This window comes from Rhipicephalus sanguineus, chromosome 8, assembly GCF_013339695.2.
Source record: "Rhipicephalus sanguineus isolate Rsan-2018 chromosome 8, BIME_Rsan_1.4, whole genome shotgun sequence".
In the NCBI taxonomy this organism is placed as follows: Eukaryota; Metazoa; Arthropoda; class Arachnida; order Ixodida; family Ixodidae; genus Rhipicephalus; species Rhipicephalus sanguineus.
Genome location: NC_051183.1, coordinates 58,805,166 through 58,832,802, shown reverse-complemented (window position 1 = coordinate 58,832,802; position 27,637 = coordinate 58,805,166). Strand labels below are relative to the sequence as shown.

At 47.9% G+C, this 27,637-nt stretch overlaps 1 protein-coding gene across 2 annotated transcripts in view; it reads left to right on the top strand.

Annotated features, from left to right (window-relative positions):
* Positions 1–27,637, top strand: part of LOC119403245 (uncharacterized) — an 85,141-nt gene that overhangs the window by 31,322 nt on the left and 26,182 nt on the right. Inside the window, exons 3-4 of one of the 2 annotated variants that reach the window (XM_037670191.2) lie at positions 13,696–14,955; positions 15,605–15,676. In XM_037670191.2, coding sequence (XP_037526119.2) covers positions 13,696–14,955; positions 15,605–15,676 — 1,332 coding nt within the window. The remainder of the gene's footprint in view (positions 1–13,695; positions 14,956–15,604; positions 15,677–27,637) is intronic. The other variant, XM_049418466.1, reaches the window with a different exon arrangement.

Sequence of the window (27,637 nt, the reverse complement as noted above, 5' to 3'; positions counted from 1 at the left end):
ACAAGAAATTATCATCATAATGCCGGCGCGTCCACGTCAAGCCAAGTTAATCATAGCCAGGCCCAATTAAGCACAGTTGAGCATGGTAACACCTAATTGGCTAAGCATATTTAAGATAATTAGGTCGAAGCCTTATTAATCTTAACTCATGTTGAGATTCTGGTGTGAGCATTTGTGCCGAGCTCGGCAAGATGAACAGAGCTAAGCCTCATTAAGACTACTTAAGATTGAGCCTATAGTTATTGCTAATTGGACTAATTAGCTCATTAGGCCTAGATTGACTTGGAATGCAAGCTAATCGACACCAAGTCACGTATATGCAATTTAGGCCATGTAAGCTAATTAGCGGAATTAAGCCAATTAAAGTAATCACCCTACTTGGTGCTGCGATTGCGAAGCGATTCGCGATCGAAGCCGGTCGATACCTAGCCAGTACTCGTGATTTACAATGTGGTCACGTGAGCGCTTTATGCATCGGCGCGTGAATGCACTTGTGCTTAGTCAAGCCAGGACCAGCCAAGTGCCGACCAGCTCTTTTTTGCCCCTGTCTTGCGCTTCTCAGTGCTAGCTGCGCAATTTTTATTGCGATAGCAATTACGTGGACACTATCGGCGGATTTTTGCCCTGGCCGTCATGTCCCGTATATGTATATGTGTGTACATATAAACAAAAGCCACAAATAATGATAATTCACACGAAAAAAAATTACCTACGATTAGGATATTTCTTAAGGCGAATTCTGAGCGCAGCCTCGCGTTAGGGAAAGCTCAACTGTGTCTGAAGTTTTCACATTCCTCGAGGTATCGGCTACGCCATAAATCAGAATTTTTGTGCAGTAGGAGAGCACCTACTACGCCATTATTCGTCTTTCTGCGGATAAGCGAGATTTTGTGCTACGCATCTGTAAGGTAATATGTGCACTTTGTAGATGCAGCATGCGGCTGATGACGATGAAGAATTGTGGCTGAGCACTTTCCAGTTGGTGGGAAGCATTAAACCACACATTGGTTGCGCAATTACCATTGTGTGATGAGCGATGTCTAGTTGTTATTTCACTCTTCTGCTACGTTATATTATATAGCTTAGCGCGATTCCTTGCCCAACATGACTCATGTATAGGGTGTTATTGCAAATGAGTTTCAAGCACCAGCGTGGCTCTGTGGTGGAACACTCGACTGCCACGCACAGGGCCCGGTTTGAAATGCAATTTTATGCTGGGTATTTCCTTCTCATTTTATTTGTTCATGTCTATTAGTTACTTTTTTGCGTCTATCGGTTTCGCCACCGATGGCAACGGCGACGGCGACGGCATTCAACGCAGGAACGGCGCCTAAGAGCAGTGCTCTAAAAAAATCTGAAGCGCTCGAATGGGGATTCAAACGCTTTGGCTCTTGTAGGCTTATGCCACAGGAGGGAACAAACAAGACGACGGAACCTGAATCACAGTAGTATATATGTTACACCATGACCAGAATCCTGAGGCGAAAATTAAAGCGCAAACGCACAAGACACCCACGAAGAAAAGAAATGTACGACAGAAGCGTTGATTAACAACTGCTTTATTCATTCATACGCCCCTGAATATATAAGCCCAAGGCAACCTTACGGCACATGCGCAAACAACAATAGCTCTAAACCAAAACGTGTAACGAGGATGCTAGTGTATTAGATGCGTGAACATATGAAATTATATTCAGATGGGTGTAGGAAAGAAGAGGTAAAGAACGGCAGCGGCGGCCGCATTTTCGATTGAGGTGAAAATGCGGCCGTGTACTTAGATTTAGGTGCACGTTAAAGAACCGCAGGCGTTCGAAATTTCCGCAGTCCTCCACTACGGCGTCTCTCATAAACATTTCGTGGTTTTGGGACGTTAACCCGAACAATTATTAAAAAAGTAAAGAAGAAGTAAGAAGGAAAAAGAAGGGCGTTTGCGATATGTTTTTAGCCTCAGGAATATGTACCAACTAGACCCAAATGATGTTTTATTTTAGTGACCGCAATCGACGCGAGCCGTGGCTTCACGTGCCACTGCCAAGCGCCGTATTTATTTCCTTCTCTTGAGGTCGTGCGCTATCCGGTTCTGTTTTCCGCCAAAACGAGGGCGCCACAGAGTCTTGAAAAAACGCGAGCGCAAGAGTCCGAGAGTGACTTGCGTTGTGCGCGTGCCTCCTGGAGGCTCTCAAATTTCTTGGGTCCCCAATTTTAAAGTGTTCCCAATTTAAAAGTGTCTCTAGTGTTTCGCCGGAGTTCGCATTGGTGCCTCCGACTTGTACTTTGACATACGTACAGGGTGTGCTCGACCGTGTTTGCGATATTATATCTTAAGGGGGAGTTCCGTACGTCTTGTGCTTTCACCGCAAAGTTTGCGTTGAAGCTATAGACCGCACGAGGTGAATTTGCTCGCTGCAGCGGCCGCGTTCGCGAAAGGAGTGAGCTGCTAGCTAGAAGAGCCAAAGTAGGGGCTAGTTGAAGTAAAAACTGTGACAGTTCGCGCTCGTCCTATGTTACCTGTGCGTTCTTTTCGTGCATGTTTTTGTTTGAGCAGCGCGCTGCAAGTGTCGAGTTGTGACAGTTTGTAGTTCGCACTCGCCTTTCGAGTTTTATTTTCCTGCGTCCTTTGTGCTTGAGGAGCGCGCAGCAAGTTTCTAGCTGCTTGACGTTCTTGCTGTGGCATTGCAATTCCTTGCTATCGCACTCAATGCTTCGCCCGTGAGGCGAAACTGTGACTTTTACAGCGAAAGCTGTTATGAGATCAATACAACGGCCGTTTCTGGCGCCGTAGTTGTCCGCCGCCGGTGTCCGTAACCACTATCGCAGAAATAAGAAAAAAAAGGAAATAAGAAAAAATTTCCAGGATGGAACGAGGTTCGAACCTGGGCCCTCTGCGTGGGAGCCCAGTGTTCTACCTCGGGGCCACGCCGGTTTTTTTTTTATCATGGTATTTAATAGAATGCGTATGAAAATAGTACACAGTATCACAGCAGTCTATAACACAGAGTTACACTACTACAGTCACTTAGCGACAATGAAAGTACAAGCACTTCCACAAAAACTGGAAGACTAACTTATAGTCCTTCATTCCAGGGAGAGTTCTTCATCAGGTGTTGCACAGAAAAGGTGGTTTTGATCTTCCAGGCCATGATGTGTTGCAACGAGTGCAAAAAATGTATATATCTCCCAATTCAAAAACATTCTTCTATAAACTCCATTCTGAAACACTCCCCGTAAAAACATGGTTACAAACAAAAGGCATTTTTGTATCGTCGGTCAACTGCCGTCTCTGTGATGTACCTCAAACAATAGAGCATTGCTTCGTGAGCGGCAAAATGCGATTCTTTTCTGGGATGTCCTTCAGCGAACTCTGCAGAAAGAATTTGAAATTAATTCGTACACTATTCGTTATTTGATGCCAACACCTCTTAATGAAGTGCCGTACGATATGTTCCTTGTTATTGGTATGCACAGTTTGTGGAAGAAACGAATGCAGGACCGTAACGCAGAGGCGATCACCTCGTCACGTATACATTTCACCCGAATGGTTAATAATTTAAAAGAAGTTTACGACGAACTTGATTTCAGACCGAAATGGTACACAATCTTGTCGGGGCCATGCCGGTGCTTGAATCTGCGTTGCAAAAAGACTACATACAGGCTTCATGTCGGGAAGGAACCACATTAACATATGTAATGTAGTGTGGTAGAAGAGTAAAATAACAACCAGGCGTCACACAAACGCGAATTCTGTAACCGGGCGTCACACAATGCAAATTGCGCAACGAGTGGGTTGTTGAGTGCTTCCAACCCATTACAAAGGCCTCTGCGATAATTCTTCATCGTCCTAAGCCACAGCATCAACAAAGTGCACATAATGCCTTACAGGTGTTTAGCGAGTACCACGGTTCTCCGCAGAATGACGAAAAATTGAATAGTGGCTGCTTCCGTACTTCACAAAAATTATGATGATTTATATCGTAGTGGGTTCCTGGCAAGTGCAGTTCTATTGGTTGCCAAGGAAGCCCATAAGACTCCCATGATGCATTTCCTCAGGCTCTCAATAAAGTTATTTCTTCTCTCTCTCGCTCTCCGTTCCTCCGGTTAACGTATGTTATAAAGCGTGGTGGGACAGTTAAATAACGACCGGACGTCACACAATATGAATTACGTAACTAGTGGGTCGTTTAAAGCTTCCAACCCATTACAAAGGGCTCAGCCATAATTCTTCATCGTCATCAACCACCGCAATACCAACGTGCACATAATGCCTCACAGATCGTACCTCGCTTTTCCGTAGAATAACAAATAATGTCGTGGTGGGTGCTTCCCAATTTCCTAAAAATTATAATTTGTGGCGTAGTGGGTACGTTGCTAATGTACTTTTATTAGTAGCCACAATAGAGTTTATAACGGGCTCTAGAAATGCCGCTCTTCCAGCTTTCGCTGTGACTGTGCTGCGCTTTCCGCGCAGGCCTGGCGTTTTTTTTCGTTTCCGTAGCGTCACTGCCATTGCGTGGACACTAGATAATTCCGAAATAATCACGGCTATGTTTTATGAAGCTCTCGCGATATACCTGCGTTGACTTCACAGCCCCATCGCTTTATTTATAACGTTAGCACAGTCCGAGCACACAAGAAGGTAAAACACTTGTCGGCCTTAACATTGGCGTATCAGCTCTTACCGTGCTAACTGTAAAAAAAAATAAAAACCGCCACGGCGGTCTAGTGGTTACGGCGCGTGACTGCTGACTTGGAGGTCGCGGGATCGAATCCCGGCCGCGGCGGCTGCGTTTTCGATGGAGGTGAAAATGTTTGAGGTCCGTATACTGAGGTTTCGGTGCAGGTTAAAGAACCCAGGTGGTCGAAATAAATTTTCGGAGCCCTCCATTACGGCGTCCCTCATAACCATATCGTGGTTTTAGCACGTTACACCCCAGATATTATTGTTAATCGTAAAAACAAAATGCTGCAATGTTTCTGATGCGCCGTCTCCGTGTTACTAAATCAGCTTATGCGCAATCACGACACAAGCTTTACCTTAATTTTTCAGCTGATTTGCGTCATGTTGCTGCGCGATAACTCATTCGTGGCGATGAACGAATAAATTTCCGTCACTTCATTTTGTGACTGTTATTTGCGTACATGTTTAGGCCATAAGGTACGTGTAAAAGTAGCTCTGAGGAACGCTAGCACGCTTCGATGACCAGCCGCTTTCTGAACAATCAATTTTGGAGTGCCGGAACGTTCTAGCTTCTAACAAGAAAGCGACGAAGGCGCTGCTGAAGTTTCTCCGATCAACCGACCTCGCTAAACGACTATCATGCTCCCGTGCTTGAGTGTGTGTGTGCGTTATTTTTTACTCTTGTTTTCTTCCTTACCTTTCTAACCACCCTTACCCCTTGCCCAGTGCAGGGTAGCAAACCGAAAAACTTCTGGGTAACCTCCCTGCCTTTCACTTAACCTTTCTCTCTCTCTAGAGCTAAACGTTAAAGCATTTTTGTGCTCTTTGAGGAGTAAGGGCCTAAGTGAACGCCTTTGACTATTGTAGAGCGCTACCGCTGCAAACAGCGTCAGGGCTATTTAGTGATCTTTTCCATCTTTCCTTCCGTCTCTCTCTCTCTCTGGTCTTTATACTCCCCTTTCCCATTCCCCCAGCGTAGGGTAGCCAACCGGGCATGGGCCTGGTTAACCTCCCTGCCTTCTCGCTTGTTTTCTTCCTTCCTTTCTGATACGTTTTTATGTTCCCACCTTCGCATTTCATGGCTAACGTCATTTCTGATGCGAAGCAATTCTCATGCCAATTTTTAGCTATGTAGCCGCTGCCCCATACTGCCGAATTCATGGTGGTAGCCTGAGGCAGCAGCTATTGATGATGACAGCTTAGTTTACCACATTTTACGCGATGCTTCTACCCAGTTTCTTTTATACTTATGATATTTACCTATCCTATGAAAGAAAATTGACTTTATTCTATTTCGACGCATGCATGCGCAGAAACAGACCAATTAAAAACTTAGAAAGGTATTCTGCGCATGCTGCAGAAACGTACTTTCCGGCGACAAATGCTTATTTGGGCGTCGCATTACTTTCATCGCAGCCAAACGAGTCGTCGCAGATGTTTAATTTTTTTTTTTTGGTACTATAACGCAGCACCGGCAACTCGCCAGTGGTCACGTGCGCGCTTTCCTGGCCGCGGCATCACAATCTCGTAAAACTCGCGTGACGAAACACAAGTGAACTTCCCGTGGAGCGGGCAACTTATCGCCGATCACAGTTCACGTCTCTTTGGTTCACGCCTCCGCCGCGCGAAAGAGGGCGCTCGCCTCTTCGCGAGTTGTCCATTGAGAGCGAGCGGATCGATAAGCCAGGTCTGACGTCACGGTCACGTAGGAACGCTCGCCACTCCCCTCCTTCTTCCGCCGTATTCACGTACGCGTTGTCGAAGTTGCGGGAGCGGCAGCTTGGAATCGTAAAAGACGCAGCCAGAAGCTCGGGAGGCGTGTACGTGGTGTCGGAATCGACGTTAACAGAACGCAAGACGCAAACATGGCAGCGCTGAGGGTGAGTGTTCGGTCTTTATTTTGGAACAGCTTTAGCTTCCCGATATGAGCTGCGCGGTTGCAGGGAGTTACGCGGGTTGCTAACCGTGCGCGGAATACTGTTGCATGTAAACAAAGAACTTTCACTTCGTTGAGCGTAATTGAACGCCCTCTCCACACATTCACAGAGCTCCGGTGACTCGTGTCAGCAGTGCGGAGCGCTTTTACACTTGCAAAAGTTATGCGCAACATTTGGGGCGGGTAATTCCGTAGCCTCCAAAGGATTAGCACATTTTGGCGCGTAGTTCGAACCCGCAAATGTTTTGTCATCCTTCTTGAGCTTCGCCGCCTTGCTTTTACACCGCGCGCCCCGCACTTTTCTGGCCACTGATGTCGTGCGCGCGGTCTGCGTGAGCTGGCATTCCAGATAAGAAACAAGTTTTCAAAAAAGGAAGCTCAAAGCAGATGACTGTTACCGTTGCGAAGGTCACAAGACCGGACACAAGAGAGAAGTCAAGACACTTCTACAAAAATAACGTATATGAATTAGTACCACAAACGCCGACTTCTCTCTAGTGTCCGTGCTTGCACGCCCAGTCTTTCAGCATTATGTGGCTGCAAGTTTGTTCGAACATGCCATCTAGCGTATAATAGCCAAACTTCCTTCCTGTGCTAGTTTTATGAACCAACTAGCTGGATATGTGTTATTATGGCCCATTCTCGCATGAACTTCTTGAGGGCCAGTGGTTTTATTGCGCAGTTGTAAGCACACTTGACGTGAAGGCTGCGCGTTGCGCATGATGCGACGTCCGCTTCTACCTACACGGAGCTGCGCAGTTCGTTTGTGGCGTAATTGTTTTGCTATGGCATCATCGGTGAGCACTTTTCTACAAAGGTGCGCTCAGATGACTCTGTGCGCGAGACGGCAACATAGCCTTGCCGGCAATGCACTGCGCATGCGTCGAGTGTGGCGTTGGTGCAAGTAGGTGGCGGTGGTAGCCGTGCGGCACGCCCTCCTCTGTTTAGGCCAAGAGTGCTCACGACTGTCCCTTAATGGGACTCATGAAATGGGCTTGCGGCGGTGACGTGTACAATTAGCAGGGGCGTGCCAATTCGAATAGTAAGGCAGCTATTTTCAAAAGCGGCCTAGAACTCGGCAACTCTTTATTTGGAAACAAATATTCACATACTTTAACGAATTAGTAGTACCGTTACATTTACCCGACAAAAATATACAATTACACGAACTGGCTTAAGACCGTATGCAACGTCGACCCCAGCCTTCGAAGTATTTTTAATCGTACAATGAGCACAGGAGTTGCATCAGTTATTGCGAGTGGTACTTTGTACACAGCTTTAAAGTAGGTCAATCCCAATAGGTAAATGTTTACCGAATGAACATAATCGTGAATCTCATGGTAGTGGCTTGATGACGCATTCACTCCGGCGACACTGGAGTTGAATTTCTTATTCCGGTTCTGAGTAAAGCTTCGATGATACCTAAGAGCTTGAACTACATGCATCTTTGTAATAAAACAAGAAATATGATCATTCGCTCTACCCCTTTCTTCTGCCTTCGAGGCTTTTCCGTCGGTGCTGATTATTCGAAAAATGTTCGGTAGTTCGACTATGCGATATTGGATTCGGTGCGCGAATCGAGTAGAAGGCTATTCGATTCTTTTTTCGAAAATTTCGGCTATTCCCGCGCCCCTAACCATTAGTGTCAAGTATAGCAAGGCAATAGGGCTGAACAAAAGATCTAGGCTCAAATGGATCATTTGAGCTTCGGCGAGTTCTGCCGCAGCACTTGTACATTCCTTTCTGCGACGTACTAAACATCGCTGTTGGACTACTTTCGCCCCAATTGAAATGTTCCCTACGTCATTCCAATTATTCAGCTTCTTCGGTAAAACTTCAACGGGCTGTCTCTGTTAACGTTAGGTTGACGAAACGAAGTGCCTCAGCGTACCATTAGAATACACATAAGGTGCTCGGTTATCTGCACCGTATCCAGCCACCAAAACGCATAATGGTCTAGATCTTAGAGTAAATGTGAACAAGAGAATAATCCGAGAGCTTAGCTAGCGCTAGTTACAATGCCCTGTGAGCATTTCAAATGAATGTCGTGTAAAACATGAAACTGTTGGAGCGGGATGCGATCTGGCGCATCATGGTACAGAGTCAACCATATCTAAGATGAACACCTGATTAATATTCAAGTCTCTAAATCGGGAACGTTTATTGCACTTCGCGAGGGAACACTGTCATATGGCGTCTAATCGCGGCGTCGATAAGCACAATCAATTATGTAATAAGCATCAGTTTCTATGAGATCTTGAATATTAATGAGGCGTACACCTTAAATGTGGGCGACCCTGCACACACACAACCAAACCGAGAGCCTTGTTGCCGCATTGCGACCGCATTTTACCCCGAGGTGATCGCCAGGCCACTCACTAGTGACCCAAGAAAGCGCCGGCCGCCAGGCTGGTGCATTATCTAGTTTCCAAATAACGTTGGTCAGTTAGCGCATGCTTACTAGAATTCATAAGCTGCATAACCACCATAGATGAAATCAGACGGAAAGGGGCGCCCTCTCCTGCCTCGGCTCACATCAGTTTTTACGCTTGTGTATTCCAGTATGATTTCGTCAGTAGAGCCCTATACGCGTGCTCATGTTGTGCAATGACGTCATATTTATTTATGTCCTAACTAACGTCGGTGATGTTACGTAGGAACTCGAACTCTAATGTTACGTAGGAAATAGAATGTATGTAGTCGGTGTTGCCACTGACTGCATATATTTCAATTTGGCTAAAACATCTCGCTCCGTTTAGCGCGACCTACTTATGTTCAAACTTAGTCGACTCGGCATAGACCCCAGTCTACTTGCATGACATCGGGAAAATCTCTCTAACCATAGCCGGTATGTGACTACTAACCGTGCTTTTCTACGTAATGTTTGTTGTCACTTTGCGTCTCCTCCAAGGGTCCAATTATTTTTGCTCTGCGCTTTTCTTATTTACTCATCGTCCTACTTCTCATATTTAACTGTCCAGCTATTTGTAGTGGACTGTGTGATTTACGAGAATTACTGACCATACGGAATATGTTAATCTGCAACGCGAGCTAGTGTTCGCATGGTGCAGTTAGTAGCTCATGTCACTTAATATGACACCAATGCAAATTTCTCACCACACTGCTCTCTGGGTCCTGCAAGGCGCGTTTTTTCAACCAACCAACCAACTGCTCTCTTGTCCCCGTACATACTTCTTCAATTACGGATTATGATCTTTTGACATTTATAAATACCTTGGTACTTGCATATGTTATCTCTCGATGAATATGCACATAGAATAGGCGACTAAAGCGCAACGCATGCTCCAGGGGCGTAGCCAAGGGGGGGGGGGGGGGGGTTCAACCCCCCCCGAAATTTTTCAGTTTTGCTTGCGTATATAGGCACGCACACATACAAACGTACGTACGAACATACAAAAAGTATGGTTGAACCCCCCCCGAAAAAAATTTCTGGCTACGCCCCTGGCATGCTCGGTTATTTGCGTCCAATTTCGTCTTTGCCCCAGCGTACCTCAAGTTAACACCCTGCGAAACCTTGGTGCGTTCCAAATTGGGAGTGCGCATGCGCCATATGGGATCTTAATCGTACTGCTCTCTCATCGACAAACCCTTAAGAATCCGTTGTATCTTATCACAGTCTAAACGTAATTCGAGTCGCGCTTAGGAAGAACTCGGTCAGCTTGCCTGACCTTTCTTTTCGCCAAACATCATCTTTTTGTTCTTTTTCACGGAAAATAACATTCGTAAAACGATGTGAACGACTGCTTTGTACTCCTCGTTACACCTCACGAAAGACGGATCATTGCTCTAATCTGGACCTGCCATTCCTTCACGTAATTGTTTAATTGTGCTTTCCTTCTTAGAAGCATCGACTGGAACTACCTTCCTACCTCGATTGCCAACATTAGTAATGCCCAAGAATTAAGATCACTTTGTACAATGCTTTGTAATATCTTTTTTTTTTCTCAAACGGCACGCCTTTTTCCCACTGCATGATTACTGGCTTGAACGGCAGCAAGTATTTTTATTCACACTGAATTTCAGTGTACGCATGCCCTAATACCAGAGCAGTTCAGAGCTAGACATCGCTGCGCCCTGTGTTACTAAAAGTGACCTGAAACTTCGATTTTAACACGAAAGTGTTTTACGCCGGTGTTCACCACGCGCTCCACTGACGTATTTCCATCCCGGATATGACGTTGTAAAATATGCACTAACATATTGCAAATAAAAAACTAGGGAGAAAAAGTTCCGTCAACGGCAGTCGAACTTACGACCCCTTGCTCTGCAGCGCGCGGCGCGTAACTATTCGGCAACAGACGGCACGTTCTTCGGCATACTAACGGTGAGCTATTTACATACAGTTTGCCGGTGGTGGTACTCGGATCGCTGTTACGTCAACGTGTTTTCGTTATGACTAGCGAGAGGGCTCGAAGGGCGCGCTTTAACTCTGTCGTTGCCGTGTCTGTAGAACATGGGTCACCGGTGACCCATACGCGCCACAAGCAATTTTCAAAATATGATCGCTCCTATGGACTTGCTGCGCCGTCTGTCGTATTCTCTAGGCACCAATCTTTCATTTTTTGCGTAGTTTGTATTTTTCTCGTGCGGCGGCGATCTTAAGCGGCGGTTCCTATAGTCCCTGGATATTTTTGGGAAAGTACCGTCTTTCTTTTTGCCGAGCCGCCACGCCGAGCACCCTCCTCTCCCGCCTTCCACCTCCCCGCTTCACGGGCCGTCGCCCGGGAAACGCGCGCGAATCTCATTCTTTTTTTCTTGTGTTTTCGTTTTTCGCCGAACCCGGCTTCGCGATCACCAACGTTGCGCGCGTTATCATCGTGACATAGCATTCTTGATGGAAAGTGGCTGGAGCCGGGTTATAGGGCCGGCGCCCGCACGGTGGCGGTTTGGGAGAGGATATAGATAAGGTTTGGACACTTGGGAGAGGAGGGTTGGACACTTTGGAGAGGATATGGAGGAGAGTGTCGCTACTTTCTATATATTAGGGACTTTAGCGGTTCCTAGGGTGCCTCGATTTGCACGCGCCTCCGCTCCGGAGGAGCACATCAAGGCACCCTAGCGGCTCCAATTGCGCGATTCGCTCCGTCAGTTTACGAAGATGGCAGACGCTTTTGTTGCCGGTCCCTCGCGCGAACGCTGGCGATTCTGTTGCATCTGGAAACGATGATTTGACTGCTTCTAACAGCAGTGATTACACAATTACATATTTTCTGTGTAGTGAAGTCGTACCAATGATGTTCTGACGCCGTCTGCTACACTGTACTTTCGTAGTTAACTCTTTCAGCCCTGGATTTTTTATTTTGGTCGGAGACTTTTTTTGTGCGTGTTTTCCTAATAGTTAGGATCTCAGAAGATCAAAAACGAAAATTGAGGCAGTGGTGCAAGTATTAATGGATTTGCAGAACTTGCATCAAATTAGGTCATCAGGGCTGAGCGGTTGCGAAATGAGAAATATGGCCACTTTTTTTCCTGCAACTCACTAGAGTACACAAAATGTGAAACACGTCTAATTTTTCAGTGTGATACTCATTAGAAATAGCTTCGGTACTTCGACACGAAAATGGCGCTTACCCGCCTCGGCGTCATCCACGACTTTGGACAAGCTTCTTGCTCGTTGTGGCTCCCAGCTATGTCCCAGCCCCACAAGACTGCCACATTTGTGGTGTCGATCGCAGTGGGGATCATTGAAGAATTACTACCCCAAGAATTAGCAGTTTTGGTTTCGTTCCCAAGGTGCCAGATTTTTTTCTTGATCAACAATAGAGCGCAATTGGTCCATATTTACATGGTTCAATAGCCCGTTTCTTTCCCTTTTTACTCATATTTACTGTGCTTCTGTGTGTGAGAAATTTGTGCAATAAAAAGAAAAACTGTGAAACCTGGCTGAACAAGGCACTTTCTACTAGGCAACAAGTAAATAAGTGTAACTCGCGCAGTTATTGAGCTAGGTCAGTGAAACGTTTCTGATAAGTAGATGTCTCCTACATAAACAATTTGTATATTTCAGAATATTTTTCAAATGTACATCTTGTGTGTAGTAAGCATACAATTGCAAATGTTCTTTCAAATTTTCAAGAAATGTTACGTTCAACAATTTTTCCTGCACATTACTTTCCAAGTTCGGTTTTTCAAACACACGTCAGCCGCACATTTACTTAGCGTTTTCTTGATGTATTGCATTACAGTATAACCAATGCATTACTTATTACAAAAAAAATACCTACAAGGACCTACGAAAAGTTGCCCATTTTCCCACGGTTACGAAAGTCTTTAAAAGTCGTCGCCCCACGCATTGCGATGAGCACGCTCCTCTACAGAGGCACCCGGGCACGTCTCCCTGCTCACGTCCCTGTTTAAACTTACAGATAGCGTGCGAAAGTGTGAGATCCGGGGTAACGATCCGTTCATGTGACCTTCACTTGCCATGGCTAGATTAACCGCAAGTTTGCGTTGACAGCACGAAGGTCACTTCGCTGACTGCAGCGAACGCTTTTGCGAAAGGAGCGCGCTGCTGACACAGAAATTACGACAGCGACAGTTAGCTCGCGCGCATCCTGTGTATGTTCGTTTCATCTGTCCTTTCTGCTTGAGCAGGGCGTTGCGCGTTTCGAGCTCCTTGCCGTTCTTCACGAGACATTGCAACTTGTTGCTAAAGTATTCATCACTTCGCCCTTGGGGCGAAAGAATGCACAACAGACGTTCAACTACGCATGTGGACAGACGTTTAACTTTCGTGTTATACCGATTCTCAAGACAGAGGGATTAGCCATGTTGTTTTCTTTCTACATGTCTCCCGCGCCTCACTTGTTTCCTCAATTTCTTTCCTAAACAGATGGACAAGGGCCTTACTCTCGTCGAATTCTCCGAAATCCTCGTCGCTGCCGATGACAAGGTCTTCAACAGTATCGAGAATGTCATCGATATCTTCAAGGACCTTGACGAGACCTTCAACGATGACGACACCTTTCTCACCTATCCATGCACTTTCGAGTCGCCTTGCGGCTGCTGGGCGGTCAATCGTCAACAAGGCTGGAATCACCTCTTCAACCCTCGAGGCGCCGAGGTCCTTCAATCGAAGAAGGGCCTGCTTTGCTTCCGAACGATGGACGTTGACGTGGAGGACTTGGATTCTCTCGATGACGTCAAGTACCTATGTCTGTACCTCTGGTTTCTGCGACAACACAGCTGCGTATCGGCGGTCTACCTGTCCCTTCCCGTCCTGGCGCCCAGGCACGTCTCCCTGTTCACGTCCCTGCTGAAACTTACTGATGGCGTGCGGGAATGTGAGATCCGAGGCAACGATCCCTTCATGGGACCTTCACTTCCCATGGCTGGATTAACCGCGCTCAGGTCCCTCTCCAACCTGCGAGAGCTGGGGCTCGCCACGGTTCACTTGACCGACGATGAAGTCGACATCCTGGCCCGTCTCGTGGAACGAAATGAGTCACTCGTAGCCCTCGTGCTCATCGACGTCGAGATGAGCGTGGTCGCGTTCCTCGACCTCGTCGTCAAGGTTACCGAACACAAGAAACTGCAGGACTTCCGCGTTAAGATGAACGCCGTGGAGCACAATACTATGTTCGACGAAGCTCTCGGTCTGATCGGCACGTCGGGGAGCATCTTGAGGTTGCACGTGCACGTCGACCGTGGTTTGGTGAGTCTGCTGCGGGGCCTTATCAGCTGCCCGTCGATTAGTGAGCTCATCGTGGAGAATATGATCGAGGACGCGCAAGCGCTCAGCGCGCTCGCCAATTTCCTGGAGAAGCAGCAGTCTTGCAGGTGTTTGAAGGTTTGCATCGACGCCAAGAAACTGGAACGCGTGGACGGTGCGCTCGACGACATGCAGCGAATTGTCGGCAAGAGTTCGCTGGAAGTCCTGGTACTCTCCGGGTCAGTGTTCGCGCCTCTGTCGGTTAGGCGACTCGCCGACGGGCTGGCGATGAGCAAGACTTTGAAACAGCTCCACTTAGACGAATGTGAGCTCGCGTGCGCCGACGTGCTACGCTTCGTGACGGCCACTAAAGAGCGCACTAAGCAAGGCAAATTCGAGGAGCTCAACTTGGGAGCAGTCACTGGCAGTGGCAGCCAGTTGTGTGATATGTTCAAGGCCATGATAGACGCACACGTCTGCCACATAATTACTCTCACATACAGCGACTGTCTCGTACCAGCCCTGGGAGACTCTCTTCGAAATATTCAGAATGGCAGCAAGTTTACCAAGGTGACCCTCTCCTACGGCGAAGAAACGGAAGTCGAACCTGCCCTTAAAGCGCTGAGGCTCACGGATAACACACTGAAGAGCCTCTGCATAGACTCTCCCCGCGTAAGTTATTGTGCTCAAGGGAGGCTTTGGGTTATGCGGTTTTGTAATTCACTTGTATGTAGTCCCGATGAAGGTACAGACACTGATGCAGACATGCGCTTGTAAGGTTGTTGTAATTTCGCGCTTGAACTTCTTACTTGCTAGCCATGGTGGCAAAATCAGTTGTCGCTCTGCTAATTTCGTGAACACGCGTTTGACTACCAGCTGCAGGGGGCCGCATTTTCACATGGCTGAAGTGTATGTGCACCTGGGTGCATGCATATAAGCGCACGATGAATAAATCCATGTGGTAAACGTTAGTCTGCAAGCCACAGGTACGGCGTGCCTCTGGATCTAAGCAACCATCCTGAAGCGCTTCATAACACTTCATACAAAGTCTGACACGGCGGAAACCCTCAGCTTAAACATTATCCCGTCTGGAGTAACTGAAGCAGCAATGATTTCTTCCGCTGAAGCTACCAAGAGCGCGCCTACTGACCAGCTAGTGTGACGGGTCGTTTCCTTGTGCCTGACTGATGTTCGGGGTGTTTATTTCGAGTTTAGCAGTAGCTCATTCATGTTGTTTAGGTACTTCTCTTGCGTTGTCAAATTAACACCCGCCATCGAAATGGAATATCTTCAGTCTCTTCTGCATTGTCTTCGTTTGCAGGAACTCAGCATCCTGGGCGGCCAGTTTCTGGCTTACCTCATCCGCAACTGCAAGTCGCTGACTGTTCTCCAGGTGCGGTGTGGCACACAGACTGAGCCCGCCAGGCAGATCCTCAAGGCCATAGCGCAGTCTAGGAGCCTCGTGGTCCTTGCCATCGAACGATGGTGCTATGAGGACGAAGTGCACCACGACCTTGTAGACATGCTCCGGCAGAACGAGGGCCTGCACCGGCTCGAGTTCTACCTTCGAGACGTCCAAGAGTACGAGAACTTGAAGCCGCACATCGTCCAAGGTGTCTCCGTCCACCGGTACCTGATTTCCCTGAAGATCTACATCGGCGAGCAGCGCGAAGAGCTCGTCGTGCGTGACCCCGTGATCCTGGAGCACCTCCGCCGGAACGTCACCGTTCAGGACTGGACCACGGACATCATGCTCAGTAAATCCTTGGCTCCTGAGGCCGCCTGTGCCGTTGAGGCTCTGGACGCCTGCGAGTCGCGTCTTGACCTGCTTCGGCGGACGCAGGCGTTCTCGCCGCGTACGGCCGAAAATCGTTTCCGCTTGGCTCGCATGGCGACCAGGACAAAGTACTACCTCCTGCTTGCTGCATACAGCGAACACGAAGAATTTCGTTGGTCGCCCGACAGCCAACAACGTTATCAGGACCTCATGTCTAAGGTCCGTGACGAAGCGTTCAGCATTATGGGAATCCCGCTGGAGCACAGTGCGCTTAGCAGTGGTACTGAGTGAGAGAGAGAGAGAGGTCATTGCTGAGCATATTTCACGTGCGTAGGTAAACGACACCTGCTCTGACGTTGCACTAAACGGTAGCTTGCGGACGTTTATAGTCGGATGAATGTTGCATGCTGGTCTTCTTCTGACCATATATCAACGCCGATTTTCTTGTACTGGGCTCATATGCTGCATACGTTATTTTTGATATAACTGTATTTAGCCTATCACGTACCTTCACGCGTTTTCGGAGGCATATTGGCTGGAAAGGTCATTGGGAGTATGTTTGTGCTCTTATACGGTGATGTGAAACGCTAGTTTTGAAGGATGCATTATATACGAAAGTAATAAACCGTATTTTTGTACTTTGTGTGATATTTTTTATTCTTTAAGCTTTATTTCAAAAAGTTACGCTTCCTACACGCGTGCCCCCCTTTCTGGTTCAGCGGAATGACTGGTCACAGTACCGCTAGTGCAGGGCCTTTTCGTCCCTTGATCCTGACAGTGCGTTGATGTCAGTGTGTTGAAACTGCATTGCCGTCGAGGTTTTAGTTTCACTGTAATGAACTGGTCTGTTTATAAAGAGCTGGCTCGCCAGGTTCTTAGGCTGGGGTAATGTGCCGCGCCGTAAGCGTAACCTTAGTTCCAGAGGCGACCGCCACAGGCGCAGCTCGCGCGAAAGAGATGTCTTCTTCCTCTCGTTCTTCGAGAGCCTTGATGATAATAACGCAGGCAAAACCACATGTAGCATAGCCAACTGCAGCATGCGCACGCTCGCGCGGAAGACAAGTCTTCCTCCTCTTAGGGCGCTCGCTCATGCGGCGCTCGCTCCACTCCGGAAGTGCGCTTCGATACTGATAACATGAACGAAGAAGACAAGGCGGCGGAGCGGAGGGCTCGCAAGGCTCGCCGCGAAGACTCTGCGGTGAGCAGGGGCGTAGCCAAGGGGGGGGGGGTTGGGGGGGTTCAAACCCCCCCCCGAAATTTTTCAGTTTTGCTTGCGTATATATACACGCGCACATACAAACGCACGCACGAACATACATAAAGTATGATTGAACCCCCCCCGAAAAACATTTCTGGCTACGCCCCTGGCGGTGAGATCTCGCGAGGCCGCAGAGAGACGTTAGCGTCGTGCGGACCCCGAGATACAAGCGCGCGAATCCGAAGCGGCGCGGAAGCGCCGGCAAGAGAACCTCGAAGATTTACGGGCGCGGGATGCAGTGGCCCAGCGCCGAAAGCAGTCGCTACCTAAAGTTGGTGGTGGCGCGGACGCGTGCTTCAAGCGCGATTTTGTCGACCACACGTTCGGCCACAGCTGCAAGGTCTGCGACCGCTTGTGGTTCGACAACAGTCTGACCACATTACTATAACACCTGTTGACGTCTTTATATGACAGTAGAGGAATCTTACGGAGCATTCATGGTTTACCCGATTATCTCCGAGCCAGCTACTCAATCATCATTAACTTCGTGGATATGGTGGAGATTTTTTTCGAAACAGTTTCAAGCAATGCCATTATTCCCATGCTTCCAATATTCCCATGGAAACGCTTCCGAACTATTCGCGAAATAATTCCATTTGGGGGACAACGAAACGTCGTAGACTGTCGAGCTTTATAGGAAAAGCATGCCAGCTGTATTCAACACTTGGTGGCAGCTTGGAATAAGATAGTGAGAGAAGAGGAGGTTATCCAGACTCTAGTACCCGCTATGCTGCACTGCACTAGGTTGGGGAGGTAAGGGATTGGAAAGATTAGTAGTTCAGAAAGGCCAGTAGAACGCAGGAAGGTGCGGAGTGCGTGTACGATCTGTTCCTGCGACTTTAAAGGCACGTTCACACCGAGCGCGGATCCGGAAAGTGGGCGCGGATTAACCGCAAAAGCGGAAATACCGCGGCCGCTTGCCCGGATTGCTCCCGGACCGATTTTCTCCGCGCTGAAAATTTGGCCGCTTTGGCCGCAGCCAGTCAGGGCCCGAGAAGCGCGCGCGCAGTATTGCGTAGTGCCGCAGATGGCGACACGTCCGCCGCGTATTGGTTGATTGCTGCGCCTCTGCCGCGGAGCGGGCTGCAGGCAACGCGGTTGGTCTGAACAGCCGCGCGGCCTCGCTGCCTCTCCGCTTTGAAAATGCGCTTGGCCGCTTGCGTGCTCCCGGCTCGGTGTGAGTGTGCCTTAAGTCGGGACGATGGCGTATTATCCTTTCCTCTGACAGAAGTTGGTCGGGTAACTTATGGAGAGGGTTACAAAGCGATTGTGTGTGTGCTGTAGTGCGGCGAGTCTCCTAGAACCTGTCGAATCGTTTCTTCATCGTCACAGTGTTGAATGGCGGTGGCGTCGCCCATTCCTACGCGGAACGCATACACATGGGATCTTAAGCGGAACCGGGTGATTCGGCAGAGTCTTTCCGACTGCATTATCGAAATCCTCCAGAGGCTTGATCAACCACCGCTAGAAAAGATAACGCTACCTTTTTCATAATAAATTTTGAGACGGAAGCTTTATATGCCCCACTAAACCGGACATTTGACCGTCGGTGACGTCTCGCACGCTGCGGCGTAGGAGACTAGTGGTGAAAAAAATTCATGACGTGATGGCGTCATTACGACGTCATACATCGCAAACATTTGCGGCACCATCGGGACGTCACAAGTTCTGGAGTGACGTCGGTGACGTAACGCCACATAATGCCATTGTAGAGTCATTATTTGGGCGACGAACAAAACCGGAGAGCGCGTGACCTGAAGAGAAGAAAATAAAGACTGCGCTTCGCAGCAGGGGCGTAGCCAGAAATTTTTGTCGGGGGGGGGGGGAGGTTCAACCATACTTTATGTATGTTCGTGCGTGTGTTTGTATGTGCGCGTGTATATATACGCAAGCAAAACTGAAAAATTTCGGCGGGGGGGGGTGGTTTGAACCCCCCCAACCCCCCCCCTTGGCTACGCCCCTGCTTCGCAGGGGCACGTGAAGCCACGGATTTTGTTCCCTGCTGGCGTCGATTCTGGTTCAGCCGTCTCGTTCCTTCGCTCCTGTGGCATAAGCCTACACCATCATCACATGACATCGTAGTTTGGTCAAAGGTGGGCGGATCGCGGAGGCAGTGCAAAGCCAGGTGAGGGGCTTCCGATCCTGGAGGCAGTGCGAAACCGCGCTAGGTGCAGAAAGCTTTCGGAGCGTAGCGGGGTAGGATAAATTCAGTGAGGAAGCCATCATGACCGGCCGTTCTGTAGGCTCCCAATACATCGACTGAAAAGAAAATGAAGATGGCTTTCGCCTTCGAGTCATCTTCTGTGAACACCGGACGTTCGCTCAAGCGACAGTCGATTCCGCTGGGCGTGCGAGTTCATTGCGAAATAATTTGCATACTGAGATCCTCGTCTCGTGTTTCCTTCGTTTGCATTTGTGATCATTCCGTCGAGATACATAACGTGGTGGTTTCCGGGAACTTTCACCATTCCCATTTTTTATTGAATAATCGGGACTAAAACTCTAACCACAATATTTTCAGGTGAAACCAGAGTGATTTCAAATTAAACGCTTTTTTTCATTCATTTCATTGAGACTGTAGTTCCTTTCACATCTACCCAAGATGAACCTGGCTGCTCCGTTTGAATATTTTTCTGCTTTATTGATTAGACATACTTGGTACGGGTCCCAAGGAACACAAGCATACTGAAATATAGGTCTTATATATCATGGGATTGAAACTCGTTTCAGTCAGCGGGCCGCAGTGACGAATATAGTCCCACAAAAGCCGGGGGGGGGGGGGGGGGAGTTGTAGTTGGAACGAAATCTCAGCGAACGTTGCCATTTCCAAAAATCACCTTTGTCATAACTCGAATATGGGTCACTTCTGAAGAGTATTTGGCAACAGAACTTGAGAAATATATCGATACAGAGCTCAGAATAGACCAAAATCTGGACGCCAATCTAGAAATCGACCGCCATCGCCAGGTAATGTCCCTTGTCGCGGTGAGCAACACTGCCTTCGGCATTGATGGACCACTAATTATGGGCCACACAGTGAGCGAAGGACATTCGACGAGAAACCACTTCGTTGGCCTTGCCCGCCGGCTTTCTTTTAGGTGCGGACAGCTGTCCATTGCGGCTTGAAGGGTCATGCACATAGCTATGCAGAAAAAAAAGGTATCGGACGAGGACAACCATGTGCAGGCCAGGCGACTAGCGACATTTACACAGCCCATTTACACAGCCATCAAATGCTCCGTCGCGTCACCATCACGGCACCGCTTTTCGTAAGAAGAGAGGATTTCCTGGTCGTTTTGATCTCAAAAACGAGTTGAGAATGTTGTAGAGCGGTGCTCTACGTTTCCGTCACCGTGCCGATGACGGAGCCACGCCCCTACATATTGGAACAATCAAATGTCTTCACTCAGTGCGATACCTGGACGTCTTTCACAACCACATATTTCTTCTTCGCCAAGCTTCGTGCGGTAATCGCTCTCCCCGCTGGCAAGGCAACAGCGTAATAAAATCGCTCAGCATCACGAAAGCAGATATGTGGTTGCCATGGCAGCCAACGTGATGAATATCCTTCAGTATGGTGAGTTACAATAATATCAACATCGTGTTCGTGCTATCCTACAGCGACAGTCTATTCTTATTTTACGCAAACATTACACAGAAAAGAAGTTATTTAACTTATTTAATGCACAATGTAGTTTCTGCCGATGACCATGGGGCCAATCCGTCAACACTGCACAAAAACGTGCTACTGTCGACGTTACCGCCACCGTCGGCTATTTGTACACTAATGCGTTGCGCCTTCTGTACGTTTTTTTTTTTTTGACGTGACGGTAACGCGACGGAGCGTTGAAAGGCCAGTGAATGATGTCTTATTAGCTGCTCCGTACCACCGTAATATTGTCACGCCCTCTTGTTTTATTTTGATGTATTCGGGTTTGACCAGCAAGGACGGCTATCAACGCTCGACGCTGACCGCGCCGCAGTGCTCGAGAAGTTTTGCGATTGTAGTAGATCGTTTTGTTAAGATCGCGCGCAGTACGCGAATAGTCTAGATTATTCCAGAGCTTGCGCGACCACCAGTGATAAGACTGGACAGTTCGATGCGTGATGTATAAAAGACGGCGCGTCCCAGCCATTAGCAGTTTTATCGACGGCCGAAGCCCTGTTCGCAGCTATCAGTGTACAGCGTGTATTGCTGTAGTTCGGGTTCTCATCTCCCGGCCACAAGTTCGGCCAAATACACAGTTTCATCTTCAACACGCCGACTGTTGCCTTCATCGACGTCACGACCATGCGATATCTGATGGAGGTGCTGCTCGTTCATGTAGCGGACGCCCCCGTCAATCCGTGAACCCAGCCCACGTCGCGAAGAAGACACCGACACAACAGCGACAGTCGAGCCAGATGCAGACTGAAAGGACTACCCCCGTCCCCTCCCAGGACGGACCCCTAACGGACAAGCCGAGAGCCACGGCGACGAAGACAACAAGCACAATGGCAGCCCCTGTGCCATCGCCCGCGACAGTCGTGCTACAACTCAGGGAGCCGCAACGTTCCGCGGATTGTCATCTGAAGACCCGGAAAGCTGGCTCGAAGCGTGCGACCGCGTAGCCGTCTTCCATACCTGGACGAGTGAGGACAAGCTACGGCACGTGTACTTCGCAGTGGAAGACGCCGCTCGGACCTGGTTCGAGAACCAAGAGCGAAACCTGACAACGTGGGACATTTTTCGCACGAGGTTCTTCGCCTCATTCACGAGCGGTGACGAGGGGTTCATGTGTAGTGAAGTATGAGATATAGTACAGCTGTTGCAAATTGTGAATGCCTCGTTCATGTCGCCGACATATTGTCTGTCGATATAGGCCGTCGAGGCTGCTAGGCCTGAATAGTGCTACGTAGACCAACATCAGTGGATGGCGCTTGTCGTATTCGCAGATTACCTGGGTGCATGTGGCCTACGTAACCTAGTCTACAAAGTGGCTGTCCATCAATCTGGCATCATCCACGGTTAGCATGAGGCCATCGCCCAGCCTCGTAAGAAATGAAGAGGCCACTGCGTCGTTCGGTCGGACACAGTGCACTTTACGATGCGATGTTGTGAATATCATACGTAACTTTTGTTAATGTATTCCTCCGGGGTCAAGCGATGCTTCAATATAGCTTGCTGAATCATAGGAATACAAATGTAATGCCTATTAAACTGCTATAAAAGCGGAGCCAACACTGGAACCACATACGTTAATCTGATATGATGCCTGTGTCGTGGGAGTATACACATCGTAGGAGCATCATGTAGTGTTTATTGCTTTCTTGTAAAATTGGATAACAAGCACCACAACCACAATTGATGTTGCATCGCCATTACGCCTGCATAGGCTGTTTTTCCCAAACCAGTTTATAGACTTGGCGTGGCTCTCGGGTAGAATATCTTATTGCCACGCAGAATGCTTGGGTTCAATTCCTACTGGGATGCTAATTTTTAATCTTTCCATTCGCCGGGTCAACGCTGCCGATTGTCGGTTTTTCTTAAGGCTCTCGCATTTAATATCTGTTCTCACCGTTCCTGCGTAGATGTAAACTGTCAATCGCCTGTGGCGCATACCCGTACACCGCGGCCCGTGGTACACGGGCATGTGCCACACGTGTCCGCTGGAAAGGGTTTGACAACGTACGCGACAGGAGTTTCACGTCATTCATTTCATGACGGGACAGTCATATTCGTCAAATCCTCTTACCGTCCCATGCCGATTTTGGTCTACACCAAGCTAAGGGGGCGGTCATGAGAACACCTCCTTGGAGAACACCCAGATGTAGGCAGATAGATAGATAGATAGATAGATAGATAGATAGATAGATAGATAGATAGATAGATAGATAGATAGATAGATAGATAGATAGAAACGCTAAAAGTGCCAAAGGTTCGCTAAGAAATGCTTCGCATTTAAAAAGAGGAAAACTGCAAGAAGGGGTGCAGCCAATTGACGGAATGGCCCCGCTCTCTCCTTTTAAGTGCGGAGCCCTTTTGGGGCCCGGCCTGTCCTAGGCTGTCATCGTGTGCTGTCGTAGCTTGGGGTAACTCTGGCAAACCACGAAGAGCATGGCCATCTGTAGCATATTGAGCGCGTGCTCTCGCCAAGGAGAAGTCTTCTTCTTCTTGTTCCTTGAGCGCTTGATAATAATAAGTGCGGAGCACTTTAGGGGTCCGGGTTGTCGTATGCTGTCGTCGCTTGGCGTAACGCAGGCAAAACCACGTATAAAAATATATATAAAAGAGGAAGCAAGCGAGAAATAGAGAGAGAGAGAAAGAAAAGGAAAGAATAGGAAGAAAAATGGAAAAAGGAAGAAAGAGAAAGAACTGGTTAAGAGAGAGAAATAAATAAATAAAAATAAAGAGGAAAAAAGACCGGAAAGAACGGAAAAACAGAAAAAGATAGGAGGAAAGAAACAGAAAACTGAAGAGAAACAAAGAAGGCTGCCCAGCTACGCACTTCCTTCAGGCTCGGCCCCACTAATGTGAAACTGCCTTATTTTTTTTTAGGTTCGAGTTTGCTTAATTTTATCCACTACTTCATTTTAAGTCGTTCCCCTAAGTTCAGCCCGGTTTGTTTACGGTAATTTAAAGTATGTATGCCTTTTCACACGGCTTCCACGTAACGGCGTCAAATAGCTGGGAAAGACGTACTGTGCAGATCAGTCTTGTTTTAACCTTGCACAATGATGTCCTGCGAGGCTGGTTGTCAGGGGCGTAGCCAGGGCGTAGAAGGGGGGTTCAAACCCCCTCTCCCCAAAAATTTTCAATTTTGCTTGCGTATATTTACACGCACACAAAGAAACGCATCCAGGAACATACATAAAGTATGGTTGAAACACCCCGAAAAAAATTTCTGGCTACGCTCCTGCCCGTTACAGATTATAATGCGTGCAATAAGCTTTCCTATATAGCTTGTGTGATGTGCCGTTCTCTGTATTGAACTTGCGAATACCAAATCTTAGATGTGCCAGCTCCAAATAGAAAACAGTAGGGGCCGTAACACGAAAATAGTAATAATCCCGAAAGGACGCCCTGTGACGCAACACGAATGCGAGCACTGATGTGATATAGGTGTAGAAATTGATATTATGCTTTGATTTCAAGGATACAGTTGCTGTGAGAGGTTCTTTCACAGGGAAGTTGTAAATTGCAATCCATCTCTGTGTGCGCAAAAGCCCCAACGCATGTGCCGCAGAAATGGGGTAAACGCCACTAATCATTCACCTCTTGCCCACTAAGAATGAAGGGAACACACAGATGCCAAATACCAATTAATATCGTGCGAGGAACGCCAAGCGCTCGCGCGCAAGCCAGACAAAACGAGGCGTGTCTCGTCAGACTCGCGCTGGTCAAATGGAAAGAATGAAAGGAGTGTATACACTCAATCCGAAAGGGACATTTATGATTTAGTTGTAGGGCGTGTGTGGTGGACTGCGGTTCAAAATTCTATGTCACCCTTGCGGCGTGTGCTAAAGAGCTTCGCTGGTCGTCCACTTCACAGTGTACAATGAATTCTCAATGTTTTTTAGCAGCGGAGCAGTTGATGCTCGCTGTAATTTGTCTGTCGAAAACAGAAACGATCATCATCATGAACCGGCACGCGCCCTCTTCGTCCTCTTCTTCATCGTCGTTGACTTCATCTTCTTCTTCGCTTCCAGAACACGTGCCGCCGTTTCGCCTCACTCCGTTCAATGTTTCTTAAAATGCCGACTGGTAGGCTGGGTGTACCTTTTACTACTCCTAGCGTGTTGTCGCTTGGAGCCGATCAGTTTGGGGCAAGCCGCAGTGCTACTATGACTGCGCTACACAAATTCATTCAAGCAACCGGAAGAGCACGCTGCTAGTGCTACCAACCACTGAAACCAACTTTTCCCCCCCATTTTTCTATTTTTTTTCCTTTTTTCAATCTTTACCCAAGGCTTTTTGAATTTCTTAACTCTTTCACTTTTTATTTACACCGCGTTTTGTTCATCTTTCTTTTTAATGTTCCATATACTTCACATTTCCCTTCATAATTATCAGTGTGGCCAATTCCCCTCGTGGGTATGCGCCAATCTCCTTTAGGCGACAAAACAAAACAAAAAGTGCGGCGATTTCTCCGTCGCGCGATGCAATAACCTGATGGACCAGAGAACGAATCCAGAGAGAGAGAGAAAGAAAGATAAAAAGAAGAAGAAAGAGAAACATTTTTTGGCCAAAAAAAGATTACTTGGCGCGGTGGGATTCGAACCCGTGTTCGCATTATCCGAAGGCGAACGGTTTAAACACTTGGCTATCCAGACACGCTAGCGGAGCATAGCATAGCCTTGTATAGTATAGTATAGCAAGAATGTTGGAATGGAAAGCGAGGGTGAGGGGAGATGTGAGGGTGAAAGGGAAAGGAGGAGGCAAGAGAGTAAAGCATAGCATAGAACGGATGAGTAACTAAAGAAAGAATAAAAAGAATCAAAGAGAGGAAAAAAATCGAAAGAGAGAGGAAGCAAGCGAGAAGGCGAGAGAGAGAGAGAAAAGGAAGGGAAAGAAAAATAGAAACAGGAAGAAAGAGAGAGAGAAAATGATGGTGACAAACAAAGAGGAGAGTGAGAAAGGAAAGTGAAGGTGAGGAGGTGGAAAGGGTGGACATAAAATAGTAAAGCATAGCATAGAAAGAATAAGCAAGAAAGAAATAGAGAGAAAGAAATGTAGAAAGAGCAAGAAAGAGTGAAAGAGAGAGAGCGAGAAAAAATATAGCTGATCCCTCGGTCATAGGAATCAGCATAACACTAAAGTGGAAAGTGTCTTCACAGAAGTTGTGCTTATTGTGTAGTGATACATGAGAGCATGTACAATGTCTATTCGTGTTTGGCAGCTATAGCACCGTTTGGCGTAGATGCACCCATGTTGACGCTTAGTTCGTAGAGGTTCGCAGCTTGAACCGCAAACGCGTGCGTCCCGCTGGCGCCTCTGTCTCGTACCACCAAGGCACGACACTCGCCCGTCGAAATCGTGTCCTTTGTGCAACGCGTATTGCAGCAGTTTTGTTGGTCGGTGCTCTCGCAATCGAAGTAGTTGGCGGCGGAAAAATCCCGTCGGTGCATGTGGAAGCTGCACTACTCTGATGAGCCGGCGCATGCTAACACGTAGCGAAAGGCAATACTTTGATTTGGGCGAGTTGGTACATGCTTTGCTGGGGAAAAACAGCGCACTAAAAGACGAGGAAGCAGGAACACAGTAGACTGGACGAGCGCTGAAAGACAAAGAACGCAATTGCGTCTAGGGTGCGTCGGCGACGCCAGCACGGTCAGCTTCCCTCGCTGGTATCGAGACGCTTTAACCATGACCTCCGATATTGCGCGCAATCTCGGAATAAGCGCTAGTAAGTGTTGATCGTGACGCATTCCTTCTTTTCGCCTCTCACAGACGGCGGCACCGCCCCGCTCCACCTACCTACACCGCACTCAGAGAGCACCGTGCGAGAGAGAATGTGTGAGATATAAAGGGGCGTTCGTGAAGTGTCCAGCACGTGGCAAGGTAGCTTAGTTGGTTTAGCGTCGGGCGCTTACCGTCGCGGCCGCAACGTCGTGCGTTCGATTCCCAGAGCGGCTGATCTATTTCTTGTTTTTTTTTCTTGCTCACCCGTTGGCGTCCATTTTATAAACGTCATATCCGTTACGGATGTACTTGGTGGACCCCCGCATAAAACACTACCGTGTTAATGAGATAGAACTAGATTGAAAGAAGTGAGGAGATGAATAGCTCAGATCTATAAGGTTGCGCTGAAGTGTACAGAAAAAGCGGGTCAGCAATGTTATGGTAATGCAGCATACGAAACCTTACGGGCAGTAGTACATTGGACTCGTCGTGGTGTACGCGAATGCGAGCTGCCACTGGAATTTTGCGTGAACTTCTTTGAGGACGCTGCAATTGAGTACATCGGCAAATGTATTACTCGTCATCGAAGCCAGAGCTATGCGAGAAAAAAAAAAGCAAGTACTACTACCAGTGGAGGCACTGCAATATTCATAAATGAAACATTTGAAAGTCTTCTTTATTCCAGTTTGTAGCAGGATTATACTAGCCTTGTCAATGTTTTCTCCCACAGAATGAACGCACGAGTTGAAGCAGACTACGGTTCGTTAGCAAACACGTTGAAAATCAGAGGAATTCCGTTAAATCCTTTACAAAAGGTGACAGTCGACCCTGCGTTGCTAGTGTTCCTACTTGGGATGACAAAAGCGAAGTACGAACACTCAAAGCTGTTTACGCGAGTGGGATTCAGCCACTCGGCCATCACTAAAGAGAAAAATGG